At 40.8% G+C, this 27,114-nt stretch overlaps 1 protein-coding gene across 6 annotated transcripts in view; it reads right to left on the bottom strand.

The window, feature by feature from the left end:
• Positions 1-26,080, bottom strand: part of lef1 (lymphoid enhancer-binding factor 1) — a 59,704-nt gene extending 33,624 nt beyond the window's left edge. For 2 of the 6 annotated variants that reach the window (XM_088302246.1, XM_088302247.1), the window contains exons 1-3: positions 25,289-26,080; positions 23,311-23,368; positions 20,039-20,163 (exon numbers count right to left, since the gene is read on the bottom strand). In XM_088302246.1, coding sequence (XP_088158372.1) covers positions 20,039-20,163; positions 23,311-23,368; positions 25,289-25,489 — 384 coding nt within the window. In that variant the 5' untranslated portion in view covers positions 25,490-26,080. The remainder of the gene's footprint in view (positions 1-20,038; positions 20,164-23,310; positions 23,369-25,288) is intronic. The other 4 variants (XM_088302244.1, XM_088302245.1, XM_088302249.1 and 1 more) reach the window with 3 other exon arrangements.
• Positions 26,081-27,114: the final 1,034 nt, after the last annotated feature.

Below are 27,114 nucleotides of genomic sequence, written 5' to 3'. Positions count from 1 at the left end.
ATAGCTTTGGGACACGCTAACTAAAACCACAGCTAAAAATCAAAGAGAGCTTTTTCATTTCAAAAAACAACCCCACCCCCCCAAAAAATATGGTTTGTATAAACTTGAAAAACATGCAACTGTAATGAGGCTAGCAATGCTCTAAACTGATAGTACAGTCACTATAGGTGGTTAGCAATCTTGCTAACAAATCAAAGTAGTTATGCATACGTATCAAAAATATTGTTTTTAGTATTTTGTTTTCAATACATTAAAACACACTCGCCCGGGTGCTGGGCGGATGACAGTAAATACAGTAAACAAAGTTGGATAGTTAACTAACTAATTTGCTCGTAAGCTAGCTTGAGAGCTAGCAAAAGTGCTAGTTTTTGAAAGGTGCCATTATGTTATACTTGTTGTCGTTTTGTAGTGTACAGAATTACTTTAACTATTTTTTGGTGTAACATTTCACTACTGTCACTACTCATTAAATTGTATTTGAAGCATAGTTTTGCATTGTCAATCCGACACTAAGTTCCCGACATTATTTCAAGCCGACCTAGGTGGGCCCAATCTATCCCTTGTCGACGACAGCCAATCGGCGTCGAGAACATAAATTGTCAAACGCAGGCGCCGTGCAAACAGACACGCAGCCAAATGAAGAAAAAAAAAGAAAATAGCCGTGTGGCTGACTCGGTCTGAAATACTGATGAGAACTCACAGACGGACTAAATCACTGATGAATGCCCACCTCTGATTTTAAGTCATGTTATGGTGGTAGATCACTAACTAGTTTTTGTGTAGTTTATTGCATAGATCTGTAAAAAAATCTAACTAACCCCGTATAGTATATAATTTTGCGTAAAAAAACGGTATGGTAAGGCCAAGGTTTTTCTAGCGGCATGTTTCCCTAATAATAGTTGCTCCATGTTTTACAAGGCCACCATAAAAAATCGTAAAGGTTACTATAGAACTTCAAGTGCCACTTCAATTTGTTTTGGTTTTTGGCAAATTGAAGGGTGAGAGAAAAAACCCCGGTCTAGACCGCTGGCTTCCGTCGACTTTGGGCTTGGTGGTTTTGTCGGAACGGCGCATTCAGTCAGCGTCGCATGCATTGAGCATGTCAAACAATGCCGGAAAAACTAGCAAAAGGAATGTGCTCAAGATCATACAGGAGTGCAATATGAAACAGATGAACATCTCAGGGGGGCGTTAGCTGCATTTAGGCCGCATCAATAGCTAATTGCCGCAATCGAGTGCGTGTATTCAAGCACGGGGAATGTTAATCTGGGAGCCTTAAATTGGATCTCCTCCGCAAAGCTCGACCACGTGCACGGAGGAGGGAAATGTTTGGAGCACATTGGAGTTTTCTCCCCCGATTCAAATGGCGTTATTTATAGAAACGTTGCATGAGTTATCATTAGCAGCCAGGCTGAGTGAGCTGTGGCGCCGACATACACATTGAACGAGGCCCCGAGAGGTGTACCAAAATAAAAATGGCAGCACCAGCGAACTAGCATGCTAGTCTTTGCTCGGTAAGGGCCAAGGGTTCTGAGTGTACAACAGAGGAGAAAATAGAAGTAAGTCTTAACTTGTTTTGACATTATACTTTATACATAAAAATTAAAATTGTAAATAAAAAATAAATACATATTATTACCTTATAATGAAAATGTATTAATTGCAAATTAAATCAAATTTACAGATAATAAATGTCACTGTTATTGTTATTATTAAATTAATAATACTTTATTATTTTTAAAATGATTACTTTAATTTTATTTAATGCGGAAAAAGTCTTTATAAATATTTTTCAAACAGGTATTATTTGTATTATTATTATTAATTTAATAATAATTATTATTATTAATTTAATAATAAGAATTATTAATAATAAAGTATGACCTTATTACTATTCAAGTAAAGTTAATTTTAATTGTATGATTTTAATAATATATACAATTAATACAAATATATATATATATATTTTACTTAAATTAATAAATACAAACAGAAATGCCAAAAAACATCTTTATTTCACAATGAAGAAAAGTTTTTTAATAAAATAAGCATTTTATTTTTCATATCTCATAAACATAAGTTAACTACTTTTTTTTCAAAATTGTACTCATTATTTAAAAAAAATCCCAACACAGGTAAGTTTGTGCATCATTGAGAACTTCAAAATTTTCAAAGTGAAAAATTAATGAAAATTTTAAAATCAAACAGCTCTTTAAGGAGTATTTTTTGCATACAATTTCAAATAATAAAATAGAAAATACAATGTTATTAATATTACTTAAATATAAAACTACATTTTATATTACTTACTATTATATTATTTAAATTGTTTATTTTATGGAGGGGTGTGATTTAAATTTTCTATTCATTTCCTTAACTTCACATGAAAATAAAAATGGGCAGCAAAAGCTAATTAGCGTGCTAGCATTCTCCCAAAAACAATAGCGCAGTGAATGAGGCTGCCTCGCACATGACGAACAAGAGCGGATTTGCCTGCGACACCTCGATAGCGCGCACCCCCACAACCCACCAGCCCCACTTCCCTCGAGTCGCAGCTCGCGCCCAGGTATATTCTCAGCGTGAATGGCTGTCACTTTGGATTTGGGAGCTCAGCGTTGACGCAGTGGGAAAACCGAGTCTGGCGGGGGTCTCTTTGTGCGACTCTACCTGTGGAGAGGACAGTGCGGGACTAAGCGACATTACACAATGCACCTTTGGAGAGGAAAGGGTTAGACCAGAGTTGGCTGCGAGCGTATTGCAACGGCTGGGGAAAAAAAACTGAGGGATGGATGGCGGGTTGGGGTGGGGTGCTTTTGGAACGAGAGACGGTATTGACCTAGTTTTCCGACGGATGCTCTCCCACTCACATGACGAGCCAGAATAGACGCGACAAAAATATCGGCGGCTCAACGAGTACGTCGTCTTCACGGATGAATTACAAAGGCATCAGACGTACTGTGCGGCGGGTTGCGTCTGTTGGGGCAGGTCACGCGGAGCACCTCAGGTGCTGAGACACCTGCGTCCCCTGGCCTCCGCCTGACCTTGCCCTGAAAGTCATGTGACTAAAAATAGCTCTTTTCACCACACTTGGCCTAAACCTCGACCTGTGGGCCATATATGGAGCTGGAGGTGCAATCCAACAAACAAATAAAAATGCAAATGAACTGTTGTTCATGAATTCTCATGAAATAATAAATTACAACTGTAGCGATACCGACATCTGAGTGTTCACTCACTGCTTCGCATTTCTGTTATCGCGGCTTCAGTTTTCATTTGTGACCCTTACTGAATCTATCGTGGGTTTACTTCAATATTTTGTGGGTTTTCTTTATATTGTTCTTCCTTTTAAGTCAGATCAGTCAAACATTTTTGATTTTATTGAGGGTAAATTTGCCGAAAAACGAGCGGTCAGGGACCATGAACATTACAGCTCGTCGCCTGAAAAATCCCAGTTCAAGACAAATGTTTTTTGTCGGGATGGAGACTGGGTAGGCCGGCGAATAGCGAAAATCCACGTTTAATTGATGTGTTGTTTTTTTTTTGTATTTTGTGGTGATGTTCACTCAAGCCCCGATTCGATTGGATTTTTAGTTCGCAATTTCAATGTATAGAAGGAACTGAAATGAATGAAAATAGGGAAATACACTGCGCTAAAGAACAAAACAAATAATTGATTTTTATTTTTCATTTTATTTAACGTTTATACAAAACATTTTGTTTTGCTTTTCAAATATACATAATATAATCTAGACAATAAAGATGTGCTGTGTACCTGTACCATCCCCACAACAACAACAAAAAAAAACTTTAAATATTAGGAAGATAATTTTTCATCAATGGAAATAAGTATATTGTAACGACCTAAGTAGGTAAAGTTTTATTGTTAGGCGCTGCCGTTAATGGCTTGTGGCAAATGGGCAATGTGTTACTTTGAGTGCTGGGATGTCCGAGTTTAAAAATGCAACACATGCTCGTATTCGCGACCGAGTGACCGTGATAGCGTCATAGCACATGTGCTATTGCTGTTCAATGTCAACCACAGGTACACAAAAATTGTGTTTGCTTTTAATAAATTTGAGTTCGCTGACAGTAGACACTTCAATACGTCAGCGTACCACAACAGGACATCGTATGTGATCTTTCATCAGACGCACACGGTACCTTGTGTGTGCTAACCACAGCTAGCTTCCAAAGACAACCGGCCCTATGTCAGAAATTTAAATTGTCAATCAACAAGTTTATCACGGCTATGAAAGGAAACGAGCATAACTAGTTTGACGGTAGTATATCGCGTATTTTTCACTATTATTACAAGATTTTATATCAACTGGCTTTTTTTAAACATCTCATTCAATGATTTTTTTTGTTGCATTTGCGATATTTAATGGTACGGTGAAGTTGATGTGACGTTGCTAAGCAGTATTCATGATGGTGGATCACATGGCAAACCTTTGGGCTTATTCACAAGATGGACTGTACAACAATACCGTCAAGCCCACTCTCTGGGTGTGTTTTAGGGGATTAAGTGGTAAAGACGTCCAACATCTGCCTTTCAGCCTGGAATTAGCCCTTAATCAGACCCTACACTTTCAGGGTCCCCGCAAGTATGTGAATTAAAAAAAAAAAATCTATTCAGATCTGATCCCCCACCGCCTAACAAACGGCTTTTCTGCTTCTCCGCAGACCTCGAGAAGCTCTTCAAGGAGCTCAGCTGAACACGCGAGGACCCCGCCTCTTGTCAATTAGCTTTGCGATAGCTTTTTGTTGTGTGCGCGCGCGCTTCAATGCAAACTAAACAATGAGCGTGTACGACACGATGCAGGACAACGTCTGCTTATCCACCCCCCATCCTGAGAGTTGTAAAGAGATGCTAATGTTGGATTTCGGGAGCACAAAATAAAGTCCTTAAGCCCGGTCGTATGTCGCGGTAACGCTGCTGCACCTGATGCCATAGATACAAAATGTGCACCTGCATCACTGTCACGAACAAATCCAAGTGCATCCTAAAACGAGGATAAAAACACAACCAAAAATTTATCACGGCATGTGAACGTCACATGAGCAAACCAAAAAAAAAAAACAGGTGAGCTTTGAAGGTGGCTGAGTCCTTCGGCACTGTGATGTCATTTTCAGTCGACAGCAAGCGGCGTTGCAAGGCAAAATGGAAACCTGCTGAGATGGGTTAAAAATTTGTGTTTTTTTTTTTGCTTAATTCATATTCAACAAGCGCACTATTGTGGCTGCTGTGCTTAATCAGGAAAAGAATAAAAAAATTTAAAAAAAAACAATAATTCTGATGTGCGACTAAAATATGGCCGCGCCTGATTCTCATGCTTTAATTTCCAGTCCATTTTTATTCATATTTGCTTTTGTCACTTTCAATTAGCTTTCAGTGATCATTGTGGCTTTTCTTAACGAAGAGGATGCCAGCAATTTGGAAACATGGCCGCTCCATCAAAACCAAGGATGCCCTGCAGGCAAATTGGCATTGTTTAGTGTGCTAACTTTTAAAGTAGCTGATTGTCCGTTTGTAATGACGGAGGCTGTCAGCGGGGTGCATCGGTCGCATCCATTTCAACGGCTTTCATCTCAGGTACAGAGGAGGGGTGGATTGATCTGCCGGTTTTGATGCGGCGTTTGATGGCGGTCAGCTCAAAGTGGAGGACGCCTGTGTGATGTCTCGCCATCGCGGGACATAAAAAGCTTCACCTGCCTCCCTCTACCCTGAGCGAAGTTTATGACCCCCGGTGGGTTTGAAGACTCCCCGCTGAGACGGATGACGTTTTCCATTGATGCCACATAAATACATTCAGCGGCCCACCTTTATAGTTTTTTTAAAGCCATGGCCCGCTTCCTCTTCGGCTTTGTTTCAACTCAAACCCTGATCATAATAGGACAGTATAGCTAATTTATTTAATGCGTGCATCCCGCGAGGAAAGCGAGTGCCTTCCATCAGCCAGAGAGAGCGAGCGAGCAGCTCGATGATCAAAAGAAACACGGGGCGCTAGGCGAGCTCGTCAGAGGAACTAATATATTCTTGCTAGATATCTAAGTGGGTTTCATCATCCTGCATCAAGTGACTGCTGAGGGGGGGGGGGGGGGAGAAAAACAAGGCCTTGTTCTCATGCTGGTGACATCAGCGAGCGCAGAGGGGGAGCAGAAAAGATCAGTTATTTCCAACAAACACAACTCATAAGTGTGTGAATGCCGAGAAACGAGCATTTGCTCTAATGCTCGCGTGCCAAAAACATCCTCCTTTATTCATTTTTATTTCGGTTAATTGTGTTAATGCAATGCATGTGATTCAAGCCCAATCCAAGTCTAGTTTTCTGCAATTTCATCACAGAAGACGAACGATGAGGCAATGATGTCATGGCGCAGCTTCAAAAGCGATGTATCCAAATGCCGCAGATGTAACCTAACAGCCATGCAAAAATGCCAAATCACATGAGCTTTCACAACAAAAACGATGTGAAACAAAATTCAGTAGGCTGGATTGTTATTAGCATTGGTGGAAACAAACAGCTGCAAGTATAGCGTACAGGAAGAGCCCAACTAAGGATGTTGGGCACTATTTTTGTTGACAGGCGCAAATGTGGTTGGCTGGTACGGTTTTATTTTTGGGCCGTGGCAAGTCTAATTTACTGAGTTGAGGAATTTTGCAGACCGTGGTATGACTTCCGGGACGTTCAAGCGGACAGAGGGCATTTTCTATTCCACAGCCCAGGAAGTAGATTTGCTATTAGACCAGAAAAAAAACAGGTCAAAGTTGTGGCACAGATCACACACGGACGCACAAGTGTTGAAGTGCTCATCATCCGCAAGTGGAGATCTTGCAGTTCCTTTCAGATGTACTTTACACATGCCCATCTCCTGCAAGGACTCTCACGAATCTGCTTCTGCCATGCAGGCAGCACACGTCTCCTGCACTGAATTTAAAGAGAATGAGGAGAGCCGCTTCCACTGGTCGGGAAACAACAGCGCAAAAGCCCATTTCTAGTTGCGTGCTTCTATGAAAATACCAAAAGAAATAAAACGCCACTCATGCACAGAGTGAGACTGCGGTTTGCGCTTGACTTGCACTAGGCACAAAAATAGAATCCTTGACGAGTCCTTTCCGATATTTTTCATGTTTCAAAAAATGTGAGTATCTACATTATGAATTTCTGCGTAAAAAATGACATGCACACGAGTGTCAGTGCATTTCGGGTGCCTTTCTTTTTAAATCAATTCATCTGGAAGCTGTTTATTTTTAAAGGTAATGTTATGAGATGAGCTTGAAATGATTTGAAAGTGTTTGGGTCACATCTCGCATTGAAACTATTACTATAATGTGTGGTGTCTTTTTTCCAATGTTTTGCAGTGTTCTCAGTCATTAAGTGATGACACTGCAGTGTGAGAAGACACAATGGAGATGAGAAACATTCGAAGCTGCTTCGCTTTCCTCTCTAACTTGCCCCCCCCCACTCCAGCCATGGTAAATTGGGCGCCCGAGGCAGGAAACTTGGCCAAGCTTGCATTTGAGGGACGACTGTGGTGGGGCATGAGGGATAGAGATATGGCAGTGGAGGAGGGAGAGGAGGGCAAGGAGGGGGGGGGGGTGCAGGGGCAGTGAATGGTGTCAGTAGGCAGTGGCGAGTGTTGGCTGGGGAGGAGGAGGAGGTCCACGATGGCAGGAGGTGACAACGCAGCGCCAAGTCAACACGCAATCGGGAGCCACGGCACACATTTTACATTCCAAAAATGTCACAACACGTCGCGTGTCTGCTAAAAAGTGATCCAGTTTTTTTAGAAAACTTACATCTGAAAAAGAGAAGACTATGCACTTTCCAGGCATTTATTGAACGCCAAGAGAATATAGTCAAGCTCAACGAGCTCTCTCACACAGCAGCTGCTGTGGGCCACAGCTCAAGCCCAGACACTCGCACTGAGATTTGCTCGTTTCACTCCACCCTACCAGGCCCCGCCTCTTCAAGATGCACCCACACTACAATACATATCGTATTATCTATGTTTTATGCTTCGTACGTGCTGTCGTTAATGTGTGTTTAATATAAGCGTAACGCCACAGAGACGATTAGCATAGCGATATGTGTCAACGATAAGTTGTTTTGTTTTGGCCCACGGCCCAGTATTGGTTCGCAGCCCGGTGGTTGGTAACCAGTGATCTAGTGTAAGAGCTTTAATTGTATTGCTTGTCACTATACGTCCCTGGCATGGATAATCAAAGAAGCAATTTGTTTTTTCAGCGTTTTCCGAACAATTTAGTGAAATTGGATCTTTTCCTGTGGCACTCCTGTACTGAAAAAAAAAACCCAAACAAACATGTATTTCTTTGGGCCTAGAAGAATCATTTAATTTGTAAGGACTTTCAAATATAAATTACTGACATTAACAGCACCATTGTGAGCTCGCACAGCAAAGCAAGCCTATTGTGTTGTATACTTCTGCATATCTTTCAAGTTAGATTCAAGAAAAGGGACAAAATTCTTAAATCTTGTGAAATTCACCAGAGCAAAACTTTAAACAAAACCCAATTTAAAAATGCATCAACGTTTGTTGCTTTGAAATTTTGAGATCACACATTTATTTTCACAGTGACGATTTTCCCACATGCAAATTGTGAATGGGATTGCTGATCTAATGCATTTGAGTTTCTAACAAAAAAGGCAACACATCTCATTAGTGTGCTCCATTGCCTCGCGCCACGCCATAAATATGGCTTCATCTGCAAGCGTAATCACTCACATTGTGCTGCGATTTTCTGCTCTGCTGGACAACAACCCCCCCACCTCCCACCCGGCCCCCCTTTCTCCTCAAGTGTCTGTTCCTGGTGACTCCAGGGCTGCCAAGGCCTGGTGCGTCTCCCAGATTACTGGTTACAAGAGTCACTAATTCGAGCATGGGTTGAATTACGTGCGATACTATATAGGGACAAAGCACTTAAAACGGAGACTGGTATTCCGTTTGGATTGATTTACAGCTTTTATTGTGTTGTGTAAGAACACTAACAAAGAAAAGTCAGCAAAGCATCGACTCCATACAGCCAGCATGTACACAATCCTTAACCAATGTTACAAAAATGAATGTAAAGAGGACTTCCATTATTCAACACCAATAAAGCACCTTCCTGGAAGGTTTATCAATAGTATTAGCGAGCATACCAGCCTGAATACAATATGACGTCATGCATAATTCGGATTCGCAATTTTTTTTTTTAGAGGGGTGGGGGAGGGCTGCACCAGGTTGTTCCATCTTTCCATTTTTGGAAGATTTTATGTAGAATTTTTACATTTTATGGATTTATATACCTGTATTTATTTTTCCCGAAATAAATGGTCGTATATTTTACACGGACTTTCACTCATCACAGGCTGGCCTGGTCATTGGGGGCCGCAAATAGAGGGTGTTAACTCTTTGTGCGCGCTCCATTAAACTCGACTTCTGGGATTTACACACAGTAATAAATGTTGACAAAGTAGAACACAAAGGCTACACTGAAAATCGATTTTATTTTGACAAATGTCCCAATACATTTTAAATAGACTGTACATGAACTTAAAAAAATTATCTGGATCATTTCATTTTGTCCAAAAAATTAATTCAGTAAATTCATTCAACACACCATTTTATGTCAATGTACTAGTAGCTGCATCACAAGCAAAGAAAAAATAAAGTTCATTTTCACCTATGACTGACTGTACACAAGGTGCATTCAAGGACCCCGGAAAAAACAGGACTTCCAACACACAAACGAAAAATCTGCATCAATGAATTAAAGCTAAGACAACACCACTGATGGTCCATGACATGGCAGCCAAGAATCACTTTTACCGCTTTGTCTTGAACACAAAAACAGCAAGTAGGTGCGTTTTTAGGCGAATAACCAAGTGGTGGTTCGCTGTAATTGCCTCGGAACCGTGATTGATTTCAGCCTCGGAAAGGAGGAAAAGATGATGGCTAACGCCCTCCCCCCCTTCTAAAGAAAACCCCCTCCTCTGCCTCTCCGGCACTCGCTCGCGCAGCCAAGACTCTCCATCCAGTAGGAGGCAGGAGGCTTTGAAGAGATCAAAGCCAAGGCCGGGAGCAGTTGCGCGCCCTGGGAATACGGGAGAGAGGCTTTCTGCTCCTCAGCCCTATTTTCTAGCGTCCTGTCGGATTGCAGCTGTATTGCATTTCACCAGTTTTCTTAATGCTCTTGGTTTTGACTTTGACATCAGTGCCCCCCTCCCCTTTTGGTTGCTTCAAAAACAAGGAGAGGAAGAGGAGGAGGTGAAGGGGAAAACAGTGAGCAGTGAAGAAAACGGCACGGAGCGGGGGGGGGGTACGAGATCTGCCGAGTGATTCCTATTTTCGCAACTCCATAATTGGCCGGTTCAAAAAGGGGAGGAGGGAGTGGCATTTGTTTTCAATTGCGTTGCAGATATGAAAGGAGCGACAAACTTTTATGGGGTTCCCAAAAAATTGAAGACAGGCTTCTTTTCTTTCTTCCCCCGCACAGTCAAAGGGCAGCTTTTTTATGGGCGAGACCACACAAAGTGAAGCGACAGCAGAGAGAACTTGGCTCTTTTGTCCTCCCACAGCATTGTGTGGCATGGCCTCACCACCGCATGTCCTCGATGGGTGAATGTGTTCTATAGCCAGCAGAGATTCACAAATTGCATTGCATTATATAGTTTTTTTTTCTTACAACATATGAAATTTGAGCATTTCCTCATTATGATTACATGTCAAGATCATATTTATGGGACCCAAAATGCTTTAGCCTGCAATAATATCACAACAATTTAGCAATGGAAAACCGATTTGGCTAATTTGATCTCTTCAGATTCTTGAAGCAGCTTTTTATGAGTGAGATTGGGGCAATTTTTTTCCTCAACAATCTGATTGCCATTTAATATGATAATACAGATTATTTCTTCCCATGTATTAGAGCCGTATTATAATAAGCAATATCAGATTTATTATTTATATAGATATATATATATATATCAATTTCACCAAAATATGACTTTAAAGGTTTTGGCCAGCGATATATAAAATAAAGCCTACTTCGTTTTTTTTTTCTTCAAAATTGCAGCATTTGCAATTTGAAAATCGCATTCCACTACATTGCAATGACGCTTACAATTCGATTCATTGTTCAGTCCTAGGTGAGACCACACAAAATGAAGCGTAATCGTTTGCCCTCCTACAACATTGTGAGGGAAGTCCTCTCCACCAACATGTGCTCTGATGGATAAATTAAAACTGAAGCCATTAAAGCAGGGACTCCCAAACTTTCGGTCTTCTAATTTCATCAAATACCTCCTGTTCAGGCTCACCTACAACATCTGACAACATGGCCCACTTACTGTTTGCGTACACGACTTTGAGAAAAAAATGCTATTCAAATCCATCTATTTTCTGTATGGCAATCCTCACTTGGATTGGACCGATTCCAGCTGACTTTGGCGGATTGGCAGTCGCTTTGATTCATTATTATTATTAGTAGTAGTATTATGATTCGTATAGCGGTTAATCTTTTTTTTTTTTCAGAAACACATTTCTGTAGCTTTACCACAATTATGTTACATGGAATTATTTGCAGAATGCATGCAACATATACAGTAGGTACCTATGCAGATAAAGGTAGTCCTATTAATGTTCAGTATAAAGAAAATAAACACGTAACACATTTCGTCATTTTTAATTAAATGTTTGTATGATTGTATGATTTCTTTCATATGTGCTACCCAAAACGCACTCAGACCCGTCGTCTTTCACAACCTAAAATGCGTCCTGGAGCCATTAAGGAGGGGGATTCCCAAACTGCAGTTCTGCAGTTCTTTTCAATGCTTTATATCACACAAGCAAATCCTCTGCATGATTACTCTTCAGCTGAATAACAACTTAAAATTTATGGCACCAAGAAACAACTTTGGCCTGGTATAAAAGCAAAAAAACCCCCAAAAAACTAAAAGCTCACCGCAAAAAAATTGATCTTGTGCCTTGTGTTGATACAGGGCATTTGCAATTTATGACAGTCCCAATATGACATTTCGAGATTACCAATGTCACACAATGAACTACTGTTAAGCAGTTTAAGGAAGTTTTTCACTAGAGTGATTCTTATTTCTGGCCTAGAAGCACTTGTACAATAAACCTTTTACATCAAAATCAAACTATTTAAAATTTAAGCCACGTAAAGTCTACGTTGGCCTGTCGTTCATCCCGTCCACGACGCCGTATTTAACGTAGGACAATTCTTTGGTCACAATGCTGAATGAGCTCATCTTAAGACGCAACGGTTGTGTTAAAGAGCGTGTGATGATATTTAGCGCCCCCACTCAAAATAAATAGAAAGCTAAAGCCTTCGTTTCAATGAACAGCTTGGCTCATAAAGCCCCCCCACCAGCCCTTCTCTTTGTACTGTAACTATGCAGGTCTACTTTACCAACCTCCTACACTGGGGACCATTAATATTTCAGCGCTGTCAGATACATGCATGCACCCACAGCAGAAAGAAATAATGAGCTTCTGAAAAAATATGAAACAGCAAAGAAGAGGAGAAGGAGGAGGAGGGTGAAGGATGAAGAGCGCTGACCATCTCGCTTCACGCCACAGAGCGGCTATTGATCATCGCATTCGCGTCTTCGCCCGGCGAACAAAGTGGGCTCTGTTGATGCGTCAGCCAATTCTGGACACAGCCGGCGGCATTTGCACCCATGTTTCACTCCTGTGGTCGCATTGTCACCCCCCCGCCAAAACTGTGGCCCACCGTGGTCCTCAATGGCGGCTATTCATCTTTCTACTCACTTGATTGGCGGTATGAGCGAACATCGAGCTTAAATGCTTGCAGCTAAGCTTGCGCTGATTCAAAACTTTTGATGCACACTAGTGTTGTGGTTCATGTGGCTAACTTTAGCATAGCAATTTAATGCCCCATAGATAACAACCCCCTTACGATAAGTCCCTTTCTAATAGTCTGTTAATGCTGGCATTTTCTCGTATATCTGTTCCATATAAAGCGGCATCAACACACAATGACGGGATGAAGTCCACCTGGAAATTTGTTTAGCTCCGGGCCGATTATAAGAGCAGTAACAGAGTTGGGTTAAGAGTATTTCTTAAGCCTGTATCACATTGAGCGGCGAAGGTTGCTTTGTGCTCGGCTCCAATGTTGATTTTTCGTCAAGGTTTGTTCAAGGTCGCAAATGGTCTCAAAGACGTTCGCCAGACATTTGCCATCAGATTTCATGGTCACAAACTGTTTTTCTTCTCATCCCCAGAAAATGTACATGTTGGTCATGTTTGAATATGCCTTTTGCAACAGTTTACAACCTTTTGGGAACCCTGACAAAAAAACAGCAATCACTACATGTGCACAGGCGGACTTTAATGCTGTCGCTGGTCTATATAAATGACATTGACATCAAATGGGTTTACAAAGTTGATGTTGCAATTTTCCAAAAAAGCTGTGGAGGACATATCAGTTCTACCACATCCTGTATATGTAGGGACTATATATAATATATAATATATAATGTATAAACTGAATATAGGATCTACACGGATAATGAGGTAAGAAGTCGACTCAGCTACTGTGTGGCTTTGAAGGTGGGAGTATCAGAGCCCTAACAGAGGTGGGAAAACTTCCTGCGTTTCATTTCTGTCCCTTTTCACGACAACCGCAACGGCATGGAATGGGGTACAAAAAAGTCCTGGCAATTTTCCGTCTTCTGAGGCAGTATCAAAGCAGCAACAGATGTGGGAAGCCGACTGTGCGTAGCGATATGAAGTAAAGGGCGCATGGCTGTTCAGAATAATCATCAACAACGTAGAATGGGGGTACAAATTTGCCTCGGCTGTTATCCGACTTCCGAGGTAGTATCAGAGTCGAAACAGAGGCAGGACATGATTCTGTTTCTGATTAGGAATCCGGCACCGGAGCCGCTAAAACAGAACAGGGGAATTAGGGACGAGCTTGGCAAAGCCTCTGTTCTGACCCTGGAGATCAGCACCAAGCTGCATGTGCAGAGTGAAGCCCTCGGAGCAGGTGTGACCTGCTGGCTGACTGACTGACTCCAGGCGACCGCCTCGCACTCGATTTGGTTAAGCCGCATCCGATTCCGCCACGGGTGTCATCTCTTCAGCCTGCTCTGCTTTGAGGGTGAACCACGTCCCGAAACACAACCACAAGCTCGCTTCAAGTCTTCCTGTCATCATCATGGCAGAGACACTGAACAACATTTTTTTTTTTTAAGCTAAAGTACAATTTGGCTACTGAATCAAGCACATATGTTCATACGCTTTCATAAATCTTCACCATCTTCAGTTTATGATGCCTGAATTTTGTCAGAAATGATTCACTGAGAAATGAAAGACAGCGTTCCAAATGCCATCTCACACAATATTATCAAAAATGAAAAAAATATATTTTGCCAAGACTCATCGAAATGTAGCCTGCATTTCTATGTTTGATAGATAATGCTATAAAAAATTTCCCAGATACACCCAAATCCAGTCCAAATTTTCAAGGCTTACATGTCACGCTCCTCCACAAGATGTCTTACAATAATATATAAAAAGCATACGTATCAAAACGGTAATCTGTAAAACTCGGACTGCCATCAATTGGAGAAGCACTAAACTGCACACAAGAGATGTCTACATTTTCTGATGAAATCGAACTGAAATACACTAAACCTGAATCGAACATTAGCCTTTGCCCCACATCACACAAATGAGCTGACATTTTGACGATTAACATGATATACTGCCTCCTACTGGCCTGGAGGCTGAACTCACAGCACCAAGAAATAAGTCCTCATCCAGTTGCATACAAGTACATCATCAGAAACAACTTCAGATTCTCCTATAAAAAAAGAGGCGCTCACAGTACGGCTGAACGCCGAGCTCCATTTCACCGCATGAAAGGCGGAGATAAGGTGATTGCAACCACATGGCATCGTTACAGCCGCACATATGTGTAGTGAAACCCTGGCCATTAATGGCGCCATTTAGAAAAAGAGCCGAGCTATGGCGGCGCTACAAAGCCTTTGAAAAGGGCCAAGTGTTTCTCGTGTGTGAGGTCCCCTTGGCGCAACGCACATCTTACGCAGCTCGGTAAAAGCTGCACTGCAGATGACATCAATGTCACCGTGACTCGCTTCCTTTATTGAGACCATCCAGCCGGAGACCAACTGAGAGCTGCGATCACGTGCGATCCAGCTGTTTCTCGAAGCATACCGAAGACCTTTTGGAAGCTGCCCACTCAAGCAGGGGTTCTCAGTCTTTTGGTGTCCAGGCACCGAGACATTTCTCCAAGTGCCTCTTCATAATCCTAATGCCAATCAAACATGCCTACCGTGATATACTGAAAAAAAAAGACTTAAGTCCTATCGCAATATTCACGCAGAAAGTCCGATTTCTGTGATGATATGTCACAATCATATCAGAGCTTTTAACTGGCCCAAAATGAAGGTATAAATGGGCAATACTTATTTTCTACCGTATTGTCTTAAATGGGCAATTTGATGCGTACATAAGCAAAGGTGGAAGCAATTAAACTTCTCGCAGACTGTGCTGATCAAAAGAAATTGTTTTTGTTCCGTGTCTCTGTGCAGCCCCATACCAAATGTCCCAAGGACCTGCACTGCTGGTTGAGGACCGTCTCTCTTAAGTACATCCAGCTTGTACACGGATGCTTGCTGGTAAACGCAATGTTCTCAATATCTCAATAACAGGGATCTTCCACAGTAGCGCTGAGGGCATGAGCAGAGGACACCCGAGCGGTCCTACCAAATCCAGTTAGATAAGCCCGGGTTAGTGATTCCATGCTGCGAGACACTGCATGGCAAGATCCGTCACATTCCCGCTACATCAAAAGGAAATGTGCGGGCACTGTAAAACCCATGCCCCCTCCCGAAAGCCTCCATCTTCCTCGCCACAAGGATCTGCAATTGAGTATTCATAGGGAGAAATACTCCATGGCGTAGGAAAGAGAGAGGGAACCCTAAGGCCGCCATTTGGTTGGTTTGCAACAGTACAGTTTGGTACAGTAAACCTTGATCTGACTTATGGGTTTGTGGTCAGGGGGGGGCAAGCTATCCATCCATCCATTATCTGCCTCTAATCCGCGAGGGGGCAATCATGTGACAGAATACCAGCGCGGTCTTACCAATAACACCCCCAATTACGAATAGCAGTGTCAGAAAGGTCTCTTGGAGGATTGGGATTTTGCAAGCATGAAGCCATGTTTTCACCACGGCGACAACAATTCTGTTGTTTGCTAAAACAGTAGTGTGTTTCGCCGGCATATTCAAGTGAACAATATTGCACTGGTACCACAAAAAACAAAGTACAGGGTGCTGAAAATGAAGTCCAATATTTTGGGAAACTTTACAATGGAAAAGCATAAGAAACAAATAGACAGGCTGGTGAAACAGGGCTGACAATGAGGTGACAACAGGGATTTAAATGGCACCGAAATAATTGACAAGGCAGAGAATCGGTCGACTCTCTAATCTGGAAAGGTGCATTCACACTGGACCACTTGACAACTAAAGTCCAGTACGTTTGGCTATTTTGGGTGCTCTCATTATACTCAACATACCCTTCCCCTTCCTCAGACATGCTTGGGTGCTGAGCTATACAATTATTGCCATGATGTTAAACAGAAACAAAATAAAATGAACAATACGAATGTCCTCTCTGGTTGGAAAAGGGATGAACTGCATTTGACAACCTAACTCTGGTGCGTTCAACTTTGGTCCGGTATGCGATCTGTACACTTCCCTGCTGCTAGATGGCTCGGAAAAAGGTGGACTGTGGCCGTACAATAAACGTAACTATGTGAAACAACAACATACCAAACTAAATTGACTGTTCAGTCCAAGAGGAAAATGGGTTTGACTGCAACGTCCACCCCCCAACACCACAGCAGCACGCTGTGATTTCATCCCTTCTCCTCCTGAAGCTGTTCCAACACAGATGGAGATCACCTGCACGTCAAGCAAAGAAGCACGCTTCCGCTCTTTTCTCAAAACCTAAACTTGTGTGTGCAGTTTTGGGCAGCAGAGCCAGGACGTGACGCTGGCAGACTATTCCTGGAATAGATCCATAGCACGGTCTTTATTTAGAATCCGTCATTTTGAAATCCCAATTTAGAGTTTGGGCGACTCAGAAAAACATCCTCTTCAAAGCCACGAACAAGCCAGATCCCTCCGTTCGCCCGTCATGACATCCTGAAGGTTTGGCGGGTTGCCTATGACTCAAACGATACACACGTCATCTGTGAAGGCATGCCAAAAACATTTAACACAAATCACCCATTCGGTTGTCTATTTTACACAAAGACACAGGTGCAGAAACAGTGGAGTTAAAAAGAATTTGCCCCCGAGCTGATATCTGATATTATCAAACATATCTGGCCCAATTTGAAATCGCTTGAATAGAAAGTGGAAGGAAAATAAAGAAAAACAAACATTAAGTGACGTAGGCAAGAAATTAAAAAAAAAAAAAGAAACAAAGTGGCGAAGAGGTTTGAGTCTAATCTAAAGATGTGACTCCATAGAAAGAAAATTTGAATTGTGCCATTTGAATCCTGCAGTCAGGGTTGTCAAACTGCTGGGACCGTCACTATTTCAGAGCCATATGTGAAATTATGTGACAAAAATGTATACATTAGTGCTTGTTTAAATAAATGCTGACGATATCTCGCCGCCGATCACGATAAAACAAGTTGAAGCGCAAACACATCATCAGCATCTGGACGTCGATAAAACCTGCATAAAATGCACATTCAGCATGATCTACAAAAAATGAGAAAATTTTATAGCCACGGTACATGTGCGAGTGAAAAAAAAAATGCTGCAATTTGCTCTGCAATTTGTTTCCCAACTCTGAGGTTTGGTTTTCCCAGCAGGATATTACTCCAGGCCAAACAGTTAGGTTGCTAAGATGTGCAGATGAAGGACCACAAGATCAGAACCTTGTCATGGCTATCCCAAGCTCCATAGCTCAACCTCAATGAAAACCTTTTCAATTTGATTAAGACATGGTGACAAACCATCGATCAGTTATCTTATCATTAGTTATTAGTAGAAAACAAAACTGGAATATTAATTTTCAACATATGCAGGTATTTATAATTTGCAAAAATCAGAAAATCTACTGCATTTTTTTTTTTTATATACCAGATCAGTTTTTAGATTGTGCTCTAGTTCTTTTGCAGAGAAGATGACTTACGCATGTAAAGAAAAAAAAAAGAAAGCCACATAAAAATCTGCTGACAATCAGCGGCTCCCGACAGCTCTGTCATGGCTGGACGGCATGTGTGCAGGAATGTCATGGTGAATGGAAATCAATCCAAAACGACTGTGACGGGGGGTTGGTGGTGGGGTAGGACGATGGAGGGGAATGAAAGAAAGACGGAGCCTTTGATGTGAGTGAAAACTGATCCCAGGCCTGCGGATATACTGCGGCGGCCGCGGCGTCTGCGACACTGCCATCGGGTGAGACAAAGGCGTTAAAAATGACTACTGTTTTATTCAAAATGGCTCCAAGAGAGGAAGATTCGGGGGAGAAAAAGAAGTGAAAACAACGAGAGGATTTAAAAAAAGAATTGGCAGCAAGCGTGCCCCGGCTGGGCCTCGTATAGTACGTCTGCTGGGAAAGGTAATTTCCTCTGGTGCCTCTCCAAGCAGACCTCCTCAAGCGCTTCCATGTGATTGGAGACATAAAGAATTCAACTAGCGTGTGGTTGGCGTGGAGTTTTTTTTTTTTTTCACAACTCAGGGAAATTGATTGTCAAATGAATTGCGTCTTGAAGCAATCAAGTCAAAATGGAATGCACTGCTTAACTACCACCAGCAGAGGCGCTGTTGATTCGTACCACAACTTTGTGGTTTGAAGAACAAGAAAATGACATCAACTAAATTGTCAGGATAGGCACTGAGCCCTGCGGCAAAAAGTGAAAAACACATAAGCAATTGACACTAAAATTATGTTTAGAATTGCGTACATGATAGTTTAAACCGCAAATATATCACAAACTATGCTCTTGTCTCAAACACTTTAATATTTCAAATGAATCAAACAAAATTTCTCTTGAATATAAATGGCTTAGTGTGCGTGTTCATACATATGGGAGGTGAAGATGTTTCGTACCTTCCACCAACAACCCAGGCTTAACTTAGCTCCACCCTGACATAAAAAACTTATCTTGTAGAAGAGATGTAATGTATTGTGAAACCATGCCAGACAAATCCTGAGTGACTTGCTGCGTTGACCAATGACGGGAATAGCAGCAACAAAACACAATACAATGTTCGACAAGAAGCCCAAAATTCGAAAATAAATTATACATTTATGAGGACTACCGATAATTGGTTGTGATATAACGGAGAGTGTGTCACCATCACAAACAGTACCAACTATTAGCCTCTGGATCGGTTCAAAAAAATAAAATGTAAAATAAAAAAGAAAGAAGACACCAACTTCAAAGAAACCCAGACATTCGATACATTGTGTCATATTGCAATATAACGTGCCAAAATCCAGTGGCAATGCTGCCAGTCGTCCGGTGGTATATCGTGGACCTAACAGCATTAGTGTGGACAGCTGCGAGGGACACAGGAAGCCGTCAGTGACGGATCTGCAGCTGGCCTGAAATTGAGGCCATTACAGGGGGAAGTCGGGGGGGACGCAGGCAATGGACTGCACCACTTACTCAACTGCAGCAGAACCCGACCGCTGTCATACTGAGGCCACCGATCCCTCAATTGGGGTATTGTTTTTATTTCTTTACAGTTTGAAAAGTAATACAGTTTGTAGAGCAAATTCATTACGAAAAGATTCAATGATAATGTGTTGTGCTTAAAAGTTAAATACAACTGAACTGTATTTAACATGTGTACTTTAGTGGATTAAAATTAGGAGATTTAATTAATTATGTGATTATTTTACATACCACTAGAGGGAGCCTACTGAAATCAATTCAGCTTTCCACAATATTCAAATGTATTAAGATGCACATATTTAAGTTGGTACTCACCGTTCTGGGCATGGGAGGCGAGAGGGAGCCATTGGTCATGTAGGAGTCGTTCATGTTGCCCATCATGATGTAGCTGGGGTAGCTCGGGTACGCGTGGCCTTTGCTGTACAAGTCCTGATGTTTCACTGATGCAAATAAAATAACAAAATTAAAAGTCAGCCTTGTAATTTAACATTTTACAAATATATTGTTACTGCACTGAAATAGAATTTCCAAATATTCGAATGTCGCTACATCAAATGCACAATATACTTTTACTGAGATATATTTTCCTTGAACCATTTTTGTATTTAAATTCAACTCTCTTTCAGATGTTTTTGAACATTACAAAATCATTTTACTCATCAAAATTAAAGTATAATCCACATCAGTGAAATAATATTACTTAAGTACACCAGATGTGAGCTTATTCAAGACTTTTTACACAAGCAATATTCTACAAGATGTCTTTAAGATATTTCTAATTAAGAAAATTTTAATTAATATAATATAATATAATATAATATAATATAATATAATATAATCATTTTACCCAAGTATAGCTTTCAAGTACTTCATACCAGAAGGCCAATAAGTCAGCAAACAGTAGTGGGTAGACATGTCGAAAACTGCACTCAAGTACCAGTAATGTAACTTTAGCATAGTATGACTCAAGTACAACTACAGTTGACCGCTTCATACTTGCAATTCGACACAAAAGCATTTGCATAGTCACAGATTTTTTGGGCAATTTTTTCCCCTATATTTTTAAATATGTTTTCATATTTATTTTTTTCATATAAAATATAGAATGAATGTTAATCAGCGCAAATAATTTTTGGGGTTTGATTTTTTTTCTGCAATGCATTTTAATAGGGGTCAATTATATTTATAACATTTACCAGAAGTCGGGCCAGCACGGTCAGTATCACCTGCGAATAGCGGTAACTGTGCATATCGTTAGCTTAATAGTCTAATTGCCTCATTCATTTTTGACAAACAACTCTGACGTTGTACGATTTATCCCAAAAAGTTACTTCAGTAAATGTATGGTGATACTACCCACCTCTGACAATAATTACACTGAATAATAATATCGCTTTAAGCCGCGGCACATTTCGCCCGGGCCTTTTCTCCACGGCCTCACAGTGGACTCCGACGAAATTTTATTAGCACAGGAACAATGGAGCCCCTCTGTGCCAATTAGCACCAATTAGACGAACATACAGAGTGTGTCAAAACAGGAGACGCCCCAACTGTTCTTCTATGACCCGACAACAAGAATAGGAGGAGGAGGCGGTGTTTTATATGAGAGGACTCCATTCAGCGCCACTCGCCACTCAAATGTCCAATAAAGCCAGTGGTGGGTGTGAGGGGAGGGTGCAAGTGTGTTTGTGGTATTTAGCCAGACAGCAACATGGATCTTGTTGTGAAGAAAGCCAGTGTTTGGTTTGAGAGAAGGAATGAAGTCAGGGGTGGGGGCGGAGTGAAATGGGAACAAAGGGGAGGCACACTCCGCCTCAAAGGCCCCGCCGATGACCCGCCAAGCGGAGGTCACGCCACAATAGGCCCGCGAGGTCCCCAAGTGGCGACCGCGTGTGACCCCCCCGACACCGGCTTTATTGCGACGAAAGCATGACGGGTGCCAGCTGGGTTGATCTAAATATGGAGACGGGACTGTGCAATGAAAAAATGTTGGCATACGATGATGATTTGAAAAAAAAAATGACTTGAAAATGTAGCACACTGGACTGATGGTTAGCGCATCCGCCTCACAGTTCGTGGAGTTCGTGATTCACATCTTAGTTTTGGCCTTCCGGTCTGCAGTTTCAAGCAGGAAGGAAACAACTGCACAAGTGGATTTGGCTTTTTATGATGCTCCCCAGCGTTACTTGAGTATTTATGTTTCTGACAACTTTTTACGTCTACTTTCTTTACTCCTTATGTTGATTTGAGAGCAGGACTGTTAAAAAAACAAAAAAAAAACAGGTAAAGCAGGAACATGGATAAGCATGAACCAGACCGTATTAAGTTACTTCCTCTCTATGGCCGTGTCTCAGCAACCGTGTAATGTATTTAATAATTTTTTAGAAGTTGTAGCTACTATCCGGGGAATCAAAGACAGCGTGTGGGTCAGAGTGATGGGTTTATGTCTTTTGTTAGTTTTGTGAAGTCTAACAAGACCAAAAACGCTAAAAGTGGACTGAATTTGATAATTTCTTCCAGAAATTCACATTATTGTTAGCTTACAACTTTAGCCAAACTGTGGGAATATGTGTTAGCATAAAAGTTGAGCAAGCACTTGCGAACTCTTAACAGCAAGCGACACGCACAAAGATTTTTTCGTTCATTAAAGAAGAAAATTATTTTGTGTGCACAGACATTTTTTTTAGCATAGCATCTCTGTTCTGGCTACGCTGTATAGTATAGCTGAATCTTCTCACTGCAAGTACTTTATTAGTTCCAAAAAAAGGCTAATTATTTTTTACAGAAAGAAGTTTGTCAGAGGTTGTGGGTTGTAGGGTTTACCCTCAAACAAAAGGAAAAAAAAATCAAAATTATCAGGCATGTAGCGGTAGCGTAGCATCTCTGTCTTGGCTGGGCTACTCAGTACCTAATGGCAGGTTACAAGATACAGCAGCTGACGTCCTTTTACACTCGAATAATAGTTCATGTAATGTAAATTATTATTATTGTCGTTGCTGTCAGCTGCTCAACACAGTACTTTTAAACCTATGCCTCAAAGTTTGCTCTGTTTAGTGTTATGATGAAGAGTTTCTCCTCCCGGGCGCACATAGTGATACGTGGCCGTCACAATGTAATGACTTCACAATTTATAAGTGTTTTGGTTTTAATTACTTATTTTACACTTGTATTGAGATTAAGCCATCTACTTCCATGAGCCGACACTTTCTACACCATAAGTTATCAAAAGTACAAAGTTTAATTTCATTATCTGAAGATTTTTTTTTCCCAAATTGTGGGACTGTTAAGATTATAAAAAATGTGAATGGTCAATTCACGATTCAGTTCCGGACATGCATCTTTGAGACTTTTTCATGCGTCCTAGTATGACAGAGATGTCCACTTAATTGTTCGACAAACAGAGAAACCGTTTTTTTTTTCCTATGGAAACAAAGTGCCCCAAAATAGCAACAAACCGAAGATGGAATATTGTATTGTTTGTGGAAAGGCCTTGTATGAGGCAGAGAGCTTGTTGTTTAGAAGCATTCAAATACATGTCTCCCATTCCTGGCGCATGAAGAAGAAAGGAATGTTTTTGCGTCACTCACCATCGTCGGGATGCTCTCTGTGCTTTTCGTGATACGAGTCTTGGGACTGTCTCGCCGCCTGCATGAAAAAGAAGCCAGGAAAAAAAAAAGAAAGGAAAGAAGAGGGGAGAAATTGAATGGCGGTGAATCGATTGGTAGGGCCTTCAGACGCCGTTAGACACACGGAGCTGCTGATGTGGTCAGAAGACCGCAGAATAACACGGCCTGGGATGAATCTGCTTTTTTTTTTTTTTTTTTTTTTTTTTGCTTGTCAACAAGGCGCATGCATACACACACACCAGCATCTCTCCCACTTAATTAAGGTGCCATGGCCTTGAGAGGCTTGACAAATGAACTTGTTTTCCTATAAGTTCACTCGTTTTCATTCCAACCCCCAATCATATGTCTATTAAGGCTATACATATACATATATATATATATATATATATATATTTTTTTTTTTTTTTTTACTAAATCAATTTTATTTTAAATAAAAAATAAATAGATAAATCAAATAAATGTATTTCCTGCACGCAGTTTCTATCAGGGTTGAGGAGAGCGCATACACACACATCTTCAGCATGGCTTCCAGCTGTGCATGGGGGAACTTCTCGTGCATCCTAATTAACATTCAGTTCACATCTGCCTCCCGTCTCTGAACATTTCGCAGTCTCAGTCAAGACAGGGGTCCCCAAATTTCATTAACTTGGCGGGTAATGACAGAACATTCCCATAACTTGCTTATTTTTTTCAATATTTCTACCTCTATGTGTGTGTGTGTGTGTGTGTGTGTGTGTGTTTGTGAGTCGGGGTGCGTTTGTGGGTGTGTGTAGGTGTGCATGCGCATGGTGGTTATTTAAAAAGATGTGCAAAAATCAAAGATTTGCAATATTCTGAAAAGAAATATTGTAAATATTTAGGAACAAAATACTCCATATATTAAGAAAAATATTACAAACATTTAGAGACAATTCTGTGAATGTTTAGGAATATATGTATAAACAGATAAAACCATACTACAAATCGATGTTTTTATGTTTTTAACTTGGGGGGAAAAAAATGCAAGAAATAAAAGAAGTGCAAATATTTACTACACATGAAATCAAAACTGCATTTTATTTAAAATTGAGGCACTATTGCATTGAGGAAAATATATAAATATATTTTATTTTTTTTACAATCAATGAAATTAAAATGTGCCTGAATCCACTTACTGCAGCACCTTTCCATTCACCGACAAGGCGTTCTCACAATAACATTGAACATCCAAGATCTTATTATGCGTGCTAAAAATGGTTTTACATTTATTATTACGTCATCTTAAGTTGTTATGATTGCCTTCTCCATATTGTAAAATGCAAATATTTTAATATTTTAAAACATTCAGAAATATGTTTTTGTATTACATTTTTTAATTATTCTTTAGAATTGATGAGATTGTTTTTAAAGAAACATTCTCAAAATATTTCTGGACCAATAAATATCATTTTTAACAATCATATTAACCGACTCCTGGCAAGGTCTTTAAACATCTAAAAAAATAATTGGTAATTTCTAAAAAAAATAAATAAACAAATAGCTTGAAGGCCAATAAATTGCATAGTGCAGTATGTGCAGTGGTGAACAATGTACGGCCCGTGGGCCATAAAGCAGCCTCACTAGAGCATTTCATCCGGTCTGTGGTGAAATGCAAACCCTTGAACAACTACCACTGAGAAAAAAAAGTCTAAAAAGAATAACCCACGCGTATGCACAATACAACACAATCTAAAATGATCATACATTTAGTGAGGGCCTTTCAGGACTTTTTTGATCCCTGATAAGTAAATTTTGCATCTTTTAGGAGCCAGGCTTATTTTTCCAATGTAAGTGAAAGGATGATTTTTTTGCATGAATGAAGGAAAGGTGACAGACTCACGAGTGTACGTGGTTATTTTGTGTTGTTTTTTTTTTTTTTTTTTTTTTAACAAACACTGGGGCTGTTGACCAAGTGACTCACATCGTGGCTGTTACTGTTGGGGCTTCCCTCGGACTCGTTGACCAGCGACGACTTGATGTCAGCCAGGTCTCCCTCCTCCTCCGAGTGGCTGAGCTCGGCAAAGATCTGCTCCTTGTGCGGCTCCCCCTCGTCCTTGAACGGAATCATTTCGTCCGTGGCGCACAGCTCCGGGTCTCCGCCGCCGCCTGACAACTGAGGCATGTCGTCTCGCCTCTTTTTGCACCCACAATCCTGCCCCCCCTCCTGAAAAAAAAACCCACCCAAAAATGTGATAAGAAGAGAAGAAAAGAAGAGTGTATAGGAACTCCCAGGGGAAGAAGCCAAGTTGTTGACCCCCTGCAGAGGGGAAACAAAACACAAAAGGATGCAAACGTCCTCAAATCACCACGTTTCACTCAAAGATGATTGATCCACACGTAAATGGAGAGAAAAAAAGTGCATGTGATAGTCCCTTGTGGGTCCCGGTGGAAAAGTCAAAAAGAGTGTTTGGATGTGCGCATCCACAGTCCTTCAAATAGGAATTAAAGGCAGCAAAAAAAAAGGTGATGTTAGAACCAAACCAGACACAGTCCGCGGAGAAGACTTTCCCAGCGCTCCCGCAGCGTTTCCACGGTGTAATGTAACCGGTGTGTGTGAGCGTGTGTTGGTAATGGAGCTGCTCCCTCCTCCTTTTTTCCTCCTCCTCTCCAGTCAGCACTGATTGACACTCCCACTTTACTTCTCCAAACAAATGGGCCGAGCACACAAGCCCACGCGTGGACTGACTGCTCAAAACAAGCACGCGTGAAGGTGGGTCCAATGGTGGAAGGGTCCTCTTTTCCTCTATCGGGGGCCATTCCTGAAAAGATCAACAAGGGCCATCATGAAGTTGAGCCACTGAGAACTAGAGTGGGCCATATTTGTCATTTTGCAGAAGGCTTTTAAAGCTTTATGGCTGCAAGAAAATTTGATGGATTTACTTACGCGGCAAGGACGTCGGGATATTTGTTTTTACAGAAATTATACTTTTCCTCTGAATTTGGCATCAGTCTAATAAAAAAAAAAAATCACGTGTTTAATTGTAATTTAATATTTACATTCCAACCTGTCAAAAGTAACCCATAATAGCTGAAAGAACTAACCCAACACTGAGTCAAAAAAGGTCTCACCCAATGTTGGGTTATGTGCAATGACTTGATAATTTGACCCAATAGGTTGGATCCAACAAGGGCTAACAAAAACGTATTATACTTTTGCCTCATTTAAATATGAGTTCTCCAAACTGAGGGATGGGGGCTCAATAGAAGTTTTAGGGTTGAAGCTTTTACCATATACTGTAAATGTCACAAATATATATGCTATATACGCACCCTTAAAACTACTGGGTTAGGAATAGACAACTTTGAGTTGTTTGTACATAAAATTAAAAGTTAAGTCAAATTGACCCAATTTAGCTGGTAGGGCAAATTTTTTACACAAATTCGTTCGACCGACTAGTTTTAAAAGTTTATATTCAACTTATGTATAATCTATATTTGCCATGTGATTAGGTTTACTACTACAATATTTCTAAATGGATTGTCAAAACTCTGTATTTTGTCACATAAATGCAATATTTTGCCACATCGCTTGATTTTTCCACAAAGTGGTTATCTGCCAGAAAAAGGCAACAAAAATGCTACATATTTTCTCAAGATGGAAGGCAGTAGACATTTTTTAAATTTGAAAACCCAAAACATTTTTATAGTTTTATTTAGGGTTATTTAAAAAAAAATCTACTTCTTGTTTCTGGTATGCGTGAGAATCACAGTCAGACTGAGACGGCTCAACTTTATAAAGTGCAGCGA

Source organism: Idiotropiscis lumnitzeri, chromosome 8, assembly GCF_059441095.1.
Source record: "Idiotropiscis lumnitzeri isolate Australia: NSW breed Sydney's pygmy pipehorse chromosome 8, RoL_Ilum_1.0, whole genome shotgun sequence".
Taxonomy (NCBI): Eukaryota; Metazoa; Chordata; class Actinopteri; order Syngnathiformes; family Syngnathidae; genus Idiotropiscis; species Idiotropiscis lumnitzeri.
The sequence above is the reverse complement of the archived record's forward strand: the minus strand, read 5'-3'. Positions and strand labels throughout refer to the sequence as shown.